Source organism: Martes martes (genome assembly GCF_963455335.1).
Source record: "Martes martes genome assembly, chromosome: 3".
Lineage (NCBI taxonomy): Eukaryota > Metazoa > Chordata > Mammalia > Carnivora > Mustelidae > Martes > Martes martes.
In genome coordinates, this window is record NC_137890.1 from 100,074,814 (window position 1) to 100,090,230 (window position 15,417).

Consider the following 15,417-nt stretch of genomic DNA (forward strand, 5'->3'; position numbering starts at 1 on the left):
GGTCTACTACTATAAGCACAGATCTGTTCTTTAGCAGGGAAACTAATACAAAGGACAAAACCAATGAAATTATTAGGCACTAAGACTAAGAACTACAATCCTTCAGAGAGGACAAATTTCAAGGTTATTAGGATTTGTTATAAGATGCCTGAAGAAGGGGCAGCCTAGCCTGGTACAGAGACTGATGGTGATACATTTGGATGAGGTTAGCAAGAAAGCCACAGGGTTAGCAAATCTTTACCCACCCCGTCTGGGTACATGGAGAGTACTTTCCTCCATGCTGCCAAGAAATAAGAAATAATGGACTTCAGGGGCTTACTGACCCTTGGGAGACAAAGCTAATTACATTAAACAATTCTGGTACAATGTGAGCCATCATGTAATTAAACCATAGCATATTTGTTCCAAATAACAGGAGCTACAGTAATTTAGGAAAAGGAATAGCAGATCCCATTGGAGCACCGATGCAGAGCATGAGCACCGGGGCCCTAAAGATCTAGAAAATAACAAGGCAATCATTTCAATCAGCCTCAGTTCCCAAGAGGCCCGAGGGAATGAGACACTCGAGAATACGCCTTTTATGATATTAACCTCTTTATCCAGTTTACCTGCACCAATGTTCTCCCATACCTTTCTTCACCGATTATCAGCACCCACCACCCAGAATGAAAAACTAAACACGAGAGGCCTACAGAACAGCATTCTTAAAATATTCTCCGTTAATAGGAGAGAAGCAGACATTTTAAGCTGCTGTATTCAACTTTTCAATTACATAAAAATCTTAATCTTTAAGCAGGCAAGGGTCAGAGAATTGGATTCTAGTTTCCACAATGAAAGTTATGTGGCCTTGGACAAATTAATTTCTTGACCTTGACAAAGTGTCACGATTTCCACCATCCTCCTGGCTCTGCGCAGGTCCTTGACTCAAGGACAATTCCTGGTACTGTTGCTTTACTTTGATTAAAGGAATACAATTCCCTGAGGAGCCTCTGGTGACTTGCTTCCAAAGGTGTTTTGACACTAAGGGCAAGAAGAGAGAGTTTGCCGACTCCCTGCCTCCATGATCAACATGGAAGATATCAAGGCTGCTCTGAGTTCTAGGCATGCATTTCACTCACCTCCATAGATTTCTGTGTTGTTCCTCAAGCTGAGTTAGAAGATGCTCAATGTATTTATTGGAGTCCATGTACTCCTGCATATGCAGACACACAAAGACAAATAAAGCCTCATTACAATCGTCACCAGAATTCAGACTATCTGTCTTTACAGGAAAGATTTTTGGCAAGATAATCCCTGGTCCCTCTCAGTTCTAGGAATCAGGGTATCTGTAACGAATATGCAGCGTTCCTTGGAGATATCCTTGGATCGTTCTATGAACAGAGAACTGGAGTTCTATGGCGTCAGCATGAAAACCCTCTGATTCACAAAAGAAGCTAAACTTCCTAGTTATCTACATTATGGTCAGTATATTCTACCATATAAAAATAAGCAAGCCAAGGGCACCTGGATAGCTCAGTCAATAAGCGGCTGACATCTTGATTTTGGCTAAGGTCATGATCTCAGGATCCTGGGATCAAGCCCCACATAGGGCTCTGTGCTCAGCAGGGAGTCTCCTCGAGGATTCTCTCTCTCCCTCTGCCCAGCCTGCCTCACTCTTGTGAGTTCTCTCTCTCTCAAAATAAATAAATAAATAGATGGGTAAATTAATAAATAAATAAGCAAGCAAGCAAGCAAGCCAGTGTTGCTGCTGACCTTAGAAAATAAGAATAAAGTAGACAAGACAGGTATTGATTACACTGGTCTTAGGATATTTACTTACTAGTAAAAATGCTACTTTTGAACTACATAAAAGCCTTATATATTCACTGGGCATATTGCTTACATGGGTGAAACATGTCCATTTTCCTGTATCTCCTTATATAAAATCATTGTCTAATTTGTTTGGGGGTTTTGTGTGTGTGCTTTTTGTTGTTGTTGTTTGCTTGTTTGTTTGTTTTTGTCTTATAGGAAAAGAACCTGGCTTCTAAGAAGTTATGAAAGCAAGGTGTATTTTTTTAAATGTGTAAATTTTTTCCAATCAAACTGTATTTTTAAGAAAGATTTCTGAAACATAAGGAATCCCTTTGTAACACAGATTTATAGAAGTCCATAGCTTATTAAATATAATTTTTTAAAATTAGTGATTTCTGTGTATGAAGTTCATATGCAGTTGTTTCAGTTGCTGATTATGGAGCAAAATACAATGTGTAAAATTTTTAGTGATTGATTTCCTCCTGAACCTGATGCTTCTTTTACTTTCTATTTAAACATCTAGCCCATAGTCCTGTGTCTCTAGTACATCTGCCTTAGATGGACTAGAGTACAATGCTTTCAGTGTTAAGGTACCCATGAAAGTTATTGTTTTGTTTCTTATGGATTTGAGATAAACCAAAAAATTTGATTAATACTGATTCTTTTGGAAATAGATTTGTTTTGATTGAGTGCTGTATACAATCGCTTGCTTCTATAAGTGTATCTCTTATAATTGGGGAGGGTGGAAACTACACAGTAAGAATTGAGCTGATATTATGGAAAAACCCCTTTTCTGAGTTCCTGGACCTGGATCAACCCATTTACCCTTTTTTACTTTCTATAATATTTCAATTAGGCTAAACAGAGCACCATATCTTTACCTAGCTAAAACTGCTATTCTCTAATGGTATAAGGTTGTTGCAGATAATTAGCTGAAGAGTTTTATTCTTATTAAATAATATTCTTCTTCAGATTAATTATGTAATAAAAGACCACTAGGCATATCAAAACCAAAGCAGAAATCTGTTAATGCAGGAAGTTATAATAGTTTGTATTTATGGTATTAAGTATCCCGATCAAAATTTAAAGAAGATTTAGAATATTCAAAGTTATCAAAGACATTACTTTTCAAATACAACCATCAACATTTTTAAACACTGTTTCCAATTAGAAACAAATACATAAATCTCAAAGTCACTCATCCATTCTTTATTCAATTGCTTTTCAAAATGTACTATACTCCAAACGCTATTCTAAATTTCCTTCACAGAGTAATAACCAAGAGGGCAAAAGTTCCTGCTCTCAAAGAGCTTATAGTCTGCAAAGACATAACAAATGAACACACTGACTCCTGAGTGCTGATACGCTATGAAGGAAACACCAGGGATGAGAGAATCTAAATGAGGAAGGGGCATGGCCCTTAAGAAGGTGGTTGGATGGAGACTCCAGGCAAATGATATTAAGCTAAGACGTGGAAGAGAAAAAGGAGGTAAGCATGTAGAGAAAAGAGAGATGAGGGAAATGAAATAGCTTCTGCAAAGACCCCAATATGTAGTACTTGAGGAACAGAAAGGAAGCTAGTGAGGTGAGGCCCAGAGCGACTGGAGTGTGGCATCTAGAATACAGCTGGTGAGCTAAGCAGGGCCAAATCATGAACAAGCTCTGGAAAACCGTTTGGACTAAAACCAATGGATTTGTGACTTTGTTCACTCTTCTTAGCTCAAGCCAGAGGATGAAGCTGAAAGGTGTGAAGACTACAGGTAAGATCTTTGGATCAAGATTTAGGTTCAAATCCTGGTTTCGGTACTTACTAGCTCTGTCCTTGGGTAAAATTATTTAGTCTCTCTAAGACTTATTTCCTTCATCTTCAGAGAGAGTATTAATAGTCAATTCACAGAGGTGTTATAAGAATTTAATAGTTTAAGTAAGCATGTATTTATTACAGTGTCCACTAAGAACAGACTTTGTCATCGTGTCGCTCACCTCTTCTCACAGGCAAATTACTTCACACCGTGAAGGTAACATCCATTTTCTCTCATCTTACCCAATATTAGGATTTTTTTAAAGATTTTATTTATTTATTTGACAGACAGAGATCACAAGTAGGCAGAGAGGCAGGCAGAGAGAGAGGGGGAAGCAGGCTCCCCGCTGAGCAGAGAGCCCGATGCAGGGCTCGATCCCAGGACCCTGGGATCATGACCTGAGCCAAAGGCAGAGGCTTTAACCCACTGAGCCACCCAGGCGCCCCCCAATATTAGGATTTTAAGCACATGCTTCTAAGATTACAGTTGCTGAATATTAGAATAGGAAGTTAGAGATGAATAGTAACAAAACAGATTTTCAACTATTAAATGTAGGTGTCACTGAATTAGGATTTATAAGCTATTTCAAGTAACAATACTGGCAGCTTCTGTAACTTCACCCACATCCAGATGGCCAACAGACACATGAAAGGATGCCAATGTCACTCATCCTCAGGGAAATGCAAATCAAAACCACAATGGGATATCACCTCACACCAGTCAGAATGGCTAAAAAAAACAACACAAGAAACACATGTTGGCAAGGATGTGGAAAAAAGAACTCACTTGCGCTGTTGGTGAGAATGCATGCAAACTGTGCAGCCCCAGCTGAAAACTATATGGAGGTTCTTCAAAAAATTAAAAATAGAATTATCCTATGATCCAGTAATCACACTACTGGGTATTTATGCGAAGACTATGAAAACACTATTTTGAAAAGATATATGCATCCCTATGTTTATTGCAGCATTATTGATAATAGCCAAATTATGGAAGCAGCCCAAATGTCCATGGATAAATGAAAGGATAAAGAAGAGGTGGCAGATATATGCAATGGAATACTACTCAGCCATTAAGAAGAAATGAAATCTTGCTATTTGCAACAACATGTATGGATCTAAATGGTACAATGCTAAGCAAAATAAGTCAGTGATAGAAGTACAAATGCCATATGATTTCATTCATATGTGAAATCTAAGAGACAAAACAAATGAAAAAAGAAAAAGAGAGACAAATCAGGAAACTCTTAAGTATAGAGAACACACTGCTGGTTACCAGAGGGAAGGTGGGTGGGGGTGGGTGAAATAGGTGAAGGGGATTAAGAGTACACTTACCATGATGAGCACTAAGTAATGTGTAGAATTGTTGAATTACTATATTGTATACCTGAAACTAATATAACACTGTACATTAACTATACTCATGTTAAAATTTAAATTTAAATTTTTTAAATTAAAAGAAGTTTAAAATGAATTTTTAAATGAAACAAAAAATGAAATTTTAAAATAAAAAAAATATATATATGCATGAATAATATCAAGATTCCCACCAACTGCTCCATGATACTGAGATAAGCTAGGTGGGAGTGCTCCATAGTATCTGGGTAGGATATCCCTGGGTCAAGCCAGGAAACCATTACTTGCATGAATACCAGAGTGTGTTGTTGTCAAGGTGAAATGAAGAAGTCAAATCTTATTCAGAAGACAGCAATTATCGCAAAAAGAAAAAAAAAGTCAACTCATGTAAAGGCCTCCTGGCCTATTATTTACATCTTAACTAAAACGTACACAAAACTTCATTGTGTTAGGCATTGTGCTAATAAGCACTTTCATAATACTTTCTCATTTAATCTCAATAACCCCATAAGGTAGATACTAGTATTACCTGCATATTGAAAGTGAGGTAACAGACTTCCAGTGTCATATTGCAAGGAAAAGGCAGAGCCAGGATTTGAATCCTGCTATGAATGCAGTCCAGAACCACTCTGTGTGACAATCCTGCTGAACTTTTCATCCCCACTCTCTATGTATATGCTATTCCTTTTGCCTAGAACACTTAACCAAAATAACAATAGTGGTAACAGTAATAAAATGTACTATTAAAATTAAATAAACAAAGTAGTTATGCCCATTTTTCCATAAAACTAATTATAGTGATAACTATGAGGTCTTAACCCATGTAATGAGGGGAAAGAGACTAGGATTATGAATTTTCCCTCTTTCGAGCTTTAGTTTTCTCCATAGCATTCTCCCTTCTAACATCCAATATATTTTACTTGACTATTTTTTGGTAGCGCTTATACTCCACACTCATCTCTCCCCAACCCCCCACAACACACACACGGCTAACTGAAATGAATTGAGAAAAAAAAATATGATGCTTACATATACTTTCTGTTTAATGAATTAATTTTTACCCCGGCTAAAAGAACTTAAGCAACATCATCACACATTTATTGTTTCTATTCTCTGAATCGGAAAAAATAGTTAACTAATAAGAAATCGCTCATTTGGGGCACCTGGATGGCTCAGTGGGTCAAGGGCTCTGCCTTTGGCTCAGGTCATGATCCCAGGGTCCTGGGATCAAGCTCCGCATTGGGCTCTCTGCTCAGCGGGGAGTCTGCTTCCCCCTCTCTCTCTGCCTGCCTCTCTGCCTGCCTCTCTGCCTGCTTCTGCTCTCTGTCAAATAAATAAATAAAATCTTAAAAAAAAAAGAAATCACTCATTTTATAAGAATAAAATCAGATCATTCCACTGGGAACCACTATCATCCACCCAGCTGGAGATTAACTCCAAGGAAGCAATGGGAGGTGAGGGCAGTGGAGCTGCAGGGGTTCACAGTGAGCTGCAGTCATATCAACTGCAACATTGTAGCTACTACACCTACAGCAAGAGTTTGGGTATAAAGCACATATGGGATGTTATTAAACAGGGTCTCCAGTATTCCAAAGTATCAAAGGCACAGGCACAAAGAAAGGGCATGGCAAGATCTCACCTCACTAAAACATAGCTCTCCAAACTGCCTGAAAGACACTGGATATTTGGGAGAGCTTAGACAAAATTTTTTATAAATGCAGATGGAGGAGCACCTGGGTGGCTCAGTTGATTAAGCGTCTGCTTTCAGCTCAGGACTGAGCCCCACATTGGTATCTCTGCTCATGGGGAGCCTGCTTCTCCCACTCCCTCTGCTTCTTCCCACCCTAGCTCTCCCTCTCTGTCTCTCTTGAGTAAATTAATTAACTAAATCTTTAAAAGTAAATAAATAAATGCAGATGGACAGGAAGTAGAACGTACGCTCTCTGTTGGCTAAACCAGATCGGGATGGATCACTTCAGAATAAGCACATTGAAAACATACAATATAAAACCCATAGCAAAGAATGAAAGGACAAGAAATAGAGAACATCACCCTCAGTCAGAAGATGGGGTGTCACTCTTGAAAATGATTAAGAAAAACATGAAAGCATTATAGAAAAACCTTAACATGTTTAATAGTTTCCATAAGGGCATGGACCCTCTGAAACATGTGAAGAAAGCTGTAAGGGGGTTAAAAAAAAAAAAAAAAAAAAAAGGACGGGGGCTGAGATGAAAAGATAGCCAATTTAACTTTTTTTAAAGATGTTATTTATTTTAGAGAGAGAGAAAGTGCATGTGTAGCAATAGTAGGGGGGAGGGGCAGAGGGAGAGAATCTTTGTTGTTGTTGTTAAAGATTTATCTATTCTACAGAGAGACAGTGAGAGAGGGAACAGGAGCAGGGTAAGTGGGAGAGGGAGCAGAAGGCTTCCCACTGAGCAGGGAGATTGATGCAGGGCTCAATCCCAGGACCCTGGGACCAGGACTTGAGCAGAAGGCAGACACTTAAGGACTGAGCCACCCAGGTGCCACAGAGCAGGAAAAAATCTTAAGCAGACTCCCCATTGAGCTTGGAGCCTACCTGGGGCTCAATCTCATGACCCTGAAATTGTGATCTGAGCCAAAACCAAGAGACTGACAACTGAGCCACCAGCCACCATAATAGCCCATTAATTTTTATAAAACAGGACAAGCTGAAGTAACAAAATTCAATAAAAAGGTACCTGGGTGAGTTAAGAATTTCAAGGAAATGTACATTGCAAAAGCAAAATTGCAACCTGTTGATCCCCACTGTGATTTTTATTATGTCGTGACTCTCCCTACCATGGACTGGTACCTTAGCAAAATGCAAGCAATTGATTTTGCTTTATTAGTATGGAACTAGTCACACAAATAAAGTCTACTTCTCAAGTCTCTCATCTAGAAACAATTCAGACTGGGTACTTAAATACTCACTAACTTTTCTGCCCCTTCTTTAGCAGGATTCACTTAGTGAGGACTGAAACTGCTGTAACTAGAGAAAAACATACACACATCTCCTCATTATCCTTGGTGCCAGTGTTCACCATGTGCAACACAGCTTACCCATGAAGACTGTCACTTTCCCAAGTATTGCTCTGCCCAGCATGTACTTCCCACGCCACTCACTACAAGGACTTCATTCAAAGTAATTAACTTGGTAAACATTCTATTCTACTCATTTTCTTTATGAAACAAAACAAAACAAAACAAAACCTTAGATACATAAGTGGAACTGACAATAAAAGTACAAACACAGTCCTGCAGAGGACAAATATAATCTAAGTTAATGAAGAAAAGATAAAGATGAAAAGAGAGAGACAATTGTTATTGGTTCAGAAAATGTAGGTTTGTCTGACAATTATGGCTCTTGAGTATTTCACAAGATTTGGAATGGAAATAATGATCAAAGAGATAATTAAAGAAATATTTCAGAACAGAGAGGAAAAAAAGAGACTTGAATATGTACATCAAAAGGGCTCCTCCAGAGGAGTCAAGATGGCCAAGAAGTAGCAGGCTGAGATGACATCAGGTCGCAGGAGATCAGTTAGATAGTTAGCAAATCATTCCAAACACCTACAAATCCAACAGAAGATTGAAGAGAAGAAGAGCAGCAAATCTAGAAACAGAATATCGACCACTTTCTGAAATGTAGGACAGGTGGAGAAGTGAATCTGAAGCCATGGGAAGATAGATTGCGAGGGGAGGGTTCGGCTCCTGGCAAGAGGCAGAGCAATAGAGCACAAAATCAGAACTTTTAGAAGTCATCTCCACTGAGGGACATCACTCCAAGGCTAAGTGGGGTTGGAGTCCTCACGGGGACAGTGTGGTCTCAAGTCCAGCAGGGTTACAGAAGGATCGAGGGTGTCTGAGTGTAGCAGAGCTCACACGTATCAGAGCGGGGAAACCAGCTACAGAGGTGGAGCCAAGGAGTGAGATCTCGGCTCAGGGTGACCTTAAACTGTGATCTGTGGCACAGTCAGACCACTGCTCTTTGAGCAGGGACCCCACAAGTGGCAGATCTGGGGAAACCAACCTTCATCTGCCAGAGAGCAGAGCGGCAGGATCTGCTGGGTTTGGAGACTCCAGGCAGGGCTGTGTGCCAGAGACAGAAACACTCAGTCACAGGCCAGGTGAGCTTGGAGTGTGGCCAGACACCAGGAAGACAGGAGTGATTGAGCGCTTTTCTTGGAGGGCGCACTGAGGAGTGGGGCCCCGAGGCCTCAGCTCCTCTGGGCCAGAGATTGAGAGGCCGCCATTTTCATCCCCGTCCTCCAGAGCTCTACAGAAAGCATTCAGGGAACAAAGCTCCAGAGAGTGAACCCGAACAGATTTCTTAGCCTGGCCCCTGACAAGGATGGCGCAATTCCACCTCAGGCAAAGACATTTGAGAATCACTGCAACAGGCCCCTCCCCAAGAAGATCAGCAAGAACATCCAGCCAAGACCAAGCTCACCACTCAATGAGAACTGCAGAATTCCAGAGGAGGGGAAGGCAAAGCATGGAATTCATGGCTTTCTCCCCATGATTCTTTAGTCTTCCAAAGCTAATTAAATTTTTTAATTTTATTTTTTTCTTATTCTAATTTTTAACTTTCCCTCTTTCTTCCTTTAACCGTTTTTAACTAGTTTATCTTGACAATAACTTTCTAAAAACAAATCTCTTTAAATGTTCATCATTATAGTCATATTTTATTCTTCATTGTATCTAACTTAACTTTTGTAAACAAATGGGGTTTTTTCTTCTAAAAAATTTTGGAATACAACTTCTTCTGATAGATCAAAGTGTACCCTAAATCGAGCACAGGGCTTTGTTCTAGTCTCCAGCCTGAGCAAATTCTCTCCACATTCTTTTCCTTTCTTTTCCCAAACAACTTATCTTATCAACTCCTTTTAGACATTTTTTAAAATTTTCATCTTTACAGTCATATTCCATCCTTTCATTGTGTTTACCCTTATTTTTGTATATATATAAGTTTTCTTTCTTTAAAATTTTGAGAGGTAGTTTCTTCTGAGAGACCAAAATACACCCAAAATCAAGTGGTCAAGTGGGTGGCTCTTAGATATATATACATATATATATTAGATTATATAAAAATTAGAATATATATGTATATATATGTAAATTGAATTAAATTATATAAATTAAAAATTAAAAATTTTTTAAAAATTTACATATGTATATATGTATGTATATATATATATACATATACAAACTTTTTAAAAAATTTTTTTGGAACTTCTTATTAGCCCCTTCTTTCTCCCCCAAATTTGGGGTCTCTTCTGATTTGGTTAACACATATTTTTCTAGGGTTTTCGCCACCCTTTTAGTATTTTATTCTTTCATTCGTATATTCTTATCTGGATAAAATGACAAGGTGGAAAAACTCACCACAAAAAAAAAAAAAGAATAAGAGGCAGTATTAAAAGCTAGGGCCCTAGTCAGTACGGACATTGGTAATATGTCAGATCTAGAGTTCAGAATGACGATTCTTCAGGTGCTAACTGGGCTCAAAAAAGGCATAGAAGATATTAGAGAACCCTGTCTGGAGAAATAAAAGCCCTTTCTGGAGAAATGAAAGAAGTAAAATCTAAACAAGCTGAAATTAAAAAAGCTATTAATAAGGTACAATAAAAAATGGATACTCTTACTGTTAGCGTAAATGAGGCAGAAGAGAGAATTAGTGATATAGAAGACCAAATGACAGACAATAAAGCTGAGCAAAAGAGAGACAAACAACTACTGGACTATGAGTGGAGAATTTGAGAGACAAGTGATACCATACATTGAAACAATATTAGAATAATTGGGATTCCAGAAGAAGAAGAAAGAGAGAGGGGGGCAGAAGGTATATTGGAGCAAATCGTTGTAGAGAATTTCCCTAATATGGCAAAGAGTACAAGCATAAAAATCCAGGAGGCACAGAGAACCCCCCTCAAAATCAATAAAAATAGATCCACACTACGTCATCTAATAGTAAAACTTAAAAGTCTTAGTGACAAAGAGAAAACCTGAAAGCAGCCCGGAATGAGAAGTCTGTAGCATAAAATGGTAAAAATATTAGAATGGCAGCAGACTTATCCACACAGACCTGGCAGGCCAGAAAGAACTGGCATGATACATTCAGAGCACTAATTGAGAAAAACATGCAGCCAAGAATACTATATCCAGCTAAGGCTATCATTGAAAATAGAAGGAGAGATAAAAAGCTTCCAGGACAAACAAAAACTAAAAGAATTTGTAAACACAAAACCAACCCTACAGGAAATATTGAAAGGGATCCTCTAAGCAAAGAGAGACCCTAAAAGTAGTAGATCAGAAAGGAACAGAGAGAATATACAGTAAGTATAAGTATTACCATATAGGCAATACAATGGCATTAAATTCATATCTTTCAATAGTTACCCTGAATGTAAATGGGCTAAATGCCCCAATCAAAAGACACAGGGTATCAGAATGGATAAAAAAGCAAAACCCATCAATATGCTGTTTACAAGAAACTCATTTTAGACCCAAAGACACCTCCAGATTTAAAGTGAGGGGGTGGAAAACAACTTACCATGCTAATGGACATCAAAAGAAAGCTGGGATGGCAATCCTTATATCACATCAATTAGATTTTAAGCCAAAGACTATAATAAGAGATGAGGAAGGACACTATATCATACTCAAAGGGTCTGTCCAACAAGAAGATTTAACAATTTTAAATATCTATGCCCCTAACATGGGAGCAGCCAACTATATAAACCAATTAATAACAAAATCAAAGAAACACATTGACAATAATACAATAATAGTAGGGGACTTTAACACCCCCCCCTCACTGAAATGGACAGATCCTCCAAGCAAAAGATCAACAAGGAAATAAAGGCCTTAAATGACACACTGGACCAGATGGACATCACAGATATATTCAGAACATTCCATCCCAAAGCAACAGAACACACATTCTTCTCTAGTGTACATGGAACATTCTCCAGAATAGATCACATCCTGGGTCACAAATCAGGTCTCAACCAATACCAAAAGACTGGGATCATTCCCTGCATATTTTCAGACCATAATGCTCTGAAGCTAGAACTCAATCACAAGAGGAAAGTTGGAAAATAACTCATATACATGGAGGCTGAAGAGCATCCTACTAAAGAATGAATGGGTCAACCAGGAAATTAAATAAGAATTGAAAAAATTCATGGAAACAAATGATAATGAAAACACAACTATTAAAATTCTGTGGGACACAGCAAAGACAGTCCTGAGAGGAAAATATATACCAATACAAGGCTTTCTCAAGAAACAAGAAAGGTCTCAAATATATAACCTAACCCTACACCTAAAGGAGCTGAAGAAAGAACAGCAAAGAAAGCCTAAACCTAGCAGGAGAAGAGAAATAATAAAGATCAGAGCAGAAATCAATGAAATAGAAACCAAAAAAACAATAGAACAAATCAATGAAACTAGGAGCTGGTTCTTTGAAAGAATTAATAAGATTGACAAACCCCTGGCCAGACTTATCCAAAAGAAAAGAGAAAGGACCCAAATAAATAAAATGAATGAGAGAGGAGATATCACAAACAACACCAAAGAAATACAAACAATTATAAGAACATATTATGAGCAACTATATGCCAGCAAATTTGACAATCTGGAAGAAATGGATGCATTCCTAGAGAGTATAAACTACCAAAACTGAACCAGGAAGAAATAGAAAACCTGAACAGACCCATAGCCAGTAAGGAGATTGAAGCAGTCATCAAAAATCTCACAACAAACAAGAGCCCAGGGCCAGAAAGCTTCCCAGGGGAATTCTATCAAACATTTAACGAAGAATTAATACCTATTCTCCTGAAACTGTTCCAAAAAATAGAAATGGAAGGAAAACTTCCAAACTCATTTGATAAGGCCAGCATTACCTTGATCCCAAAACCAGACAAAGACCCCATCAAAAAAGAGAATTATAGACCAATATCCTTGATGAACACAGATGCAAAAATTCTCACCAAAATATTAACCAATAGGGTCCAACAGTACATTAAAAGGATGATTTACCACGACCAAGTGGGATTTATTCCTGGACTGCAAGGTTGGTTCAACATCTGCAAATCAATCAATGTGATACAATACATTAATAAAAGAAAGAACAAGAACCATATGATACTCTCAATAGATGCTGAAAAAGCATTTGACAAAGTACAGCATCCTTTCTTGATCAAAACTCTTCAAAGTATAGGGTAGGGATAGAAGGTACATACCTCAATATCATCAAAGCAATCTATGAAAAATCCACAGTGAATATCATTCTCAATGGAGAAAAACTGAGAACTTTTCTGCTAAGGTCAGGAACACAGCAGGGATGCCCGTTATCACCACTGCTATTCAACATAGTACTAGAAGTCCTAGCCTCAGCAATAAGACAGCAAAAAGAAATTAAAGGCATCTAAATCATAAAGAAGTCAAACTCTCACTCTTTGCAGATGATATGATACTTTATGTGGAAAACCCAAAAGACTCCACTCCAAATCTGCTAGAACTGCTAGAACAGGAATTCCATAAAGTATCAGGATATAAAACCAATGCACAGAAATCAGTTGCATTTCTATACAACAACAACAAGACAGAAGAAAGAGAAATTAAGGAGTCAATCCCATTTACAATTGTACCCAAAACCATAAAATATCTAGGGATAAACCGAACCAAAGGGGCAAAGAATCTGTACTCAGAAAACTATAAAGCACTTATGAAAGATATTGAGGAAGACACAAAGAAATGGAAAAACATTCCATGCTCATGGATTGGAATAACAGATATTGTGAAAATGTCTATTCTACCTAGAGTAATCTACACATTTAATGCAGTCCCTACCAAAATACCATCAACTTTTTTCAAAGTAATGGAACAAATTATCCAAAAATTTATACGGAACCAAAGAAGACCCCAAATAGCCAGAGGAATGTTGAAAAAGAAAATCAAAGCTGGCAGCATCACAATTCCAGACTTCAAGCTCTAATACAAAGCTGTCATCATCAAGACAGTATGGTACTGGCACAAAAACAGACACATAGATCAATGGAAGAATATAGAGAGCCCAGAAACAGACCCTCAACTCTATGGTCAACTAATCTTTGACAAAGCAGGAAAGAATATCCAATGGAAAAAAGACAGCCTCTTCAACAAATGGTGCTGGGAAAATTGGACAGCCACATGCAGAAAAGTGAAACTGGACCATTTCCTTACACCACACACAAAAATAGACTCAAAATTGATGAAAGACCTCAATGTGAGAAAGGAATCCACCAAAATCCTTGAAGAGAACACAGGCAACAACCTCTTCGACCTCAGCCGCAGCAACTTCTTCCTAGAAACGTTGCCAAAGGTAAGGGAAGCAAAGGCAAAAATGAACTATTGGGACTTCATTAAGATCAAAAGCTTTTGCACAGCAAAGGAAACAGTCAACAAAACCAAAAGACAAAGGACAGAATGGGAGAAGATATTTGCAAACGACGTATCAGGTACAGGGCTAGTAACCAAAAATCTATAAAGAACTTATTAAATGCAAAACCCAAAGAACAAATTATACAATGAAGAAATGGGCAAAGGACATGAACAGACATTTCTGCAAAGAAGACATCCAGATGGCCAACAGACACATGAAAAAGTGCTCCACATCACTTGGCATCTGGGAAATACAAATCAAAACCACAATGAGATACCACCTAACACCAGTCAGAATGGCTGAAATTAATAAGTCAGGAAATGACAGATGCTAGTGAGGATGCGGAGAAAGGGGAACCCTCCTACACTGTTGGTGGGAATACAAGCTGGTGCAGCCACTCTGGAAAAGAGCATCAAGGTTCCTCAAGAAAGTTGAAAATAGAACTACCCCATGACCCAGCAATTTCACTACTGGGTACTTACCCTTAAGATACAAATGTAGTGATCCAAAGGGGCATGTGCACCCGAATATTTATAGCAGCAATGTACATTATAGCCAAACTATGGAAAGAACCCAGATGTCCATCAACAGATGAATGGATAAAGATGGTATATATACACAATGGAATACTATGCAGCCATCAAAAGAAATGAAATCTTGCCATATGTGACAATGTGAATGGAACTAGAGGATATTATGCTGAGCGAAATAAGTCAATCAGAGAAAGACAATTATCATATGATCTCCCTGATATGAGGAATTTGAGAGGCAACGTGGGGGGTTTTGGGGTAGGGAAGGAAAAAATGAAACAAGATGGGAGTGGGAGGGAGACAAACCATAAGAGACTTAATCTCACAAAACAAACTGAGGATCGCTGGGGGAAGGGGGGTCAGGAGAGGGTGGTGGGGTTATGGACATTGGGGAAGGTATGTGCTATGGTGAGTGCTATGAAGTGTGTAAACCTGGCGATTCACAGACCTGTACGCCTGGGGTAATAATACATTATATGTTAGTAAAAAAT

At 38.4% G+C, this 15,417-nt stretch overlaps 1 protein-coding gene across 1 annotated transcript in view; it reads right to left on the reverse strand.

Moving 5' to 3' along the window:
• NCKAP5 (NCK associated protein 5) overlaps positions 1 to 15,417 on the reverse strand; it is an 894,518-nt gene that overhangs the window by 633,584 nt on the left and 245,517 nt on the right. Inside the window, exon 3 of the mRNA XM_080799084.1 lies at positions 1,119 to 1,192. Within this exon, the coding sequence (XP_080655210.1) occupies positions 1,119 to 1,192 (74 nt within the window). The remainder of the gene's footprint in view (positions 1 to 1,118; positions 1,193 to 15,417) is intronic.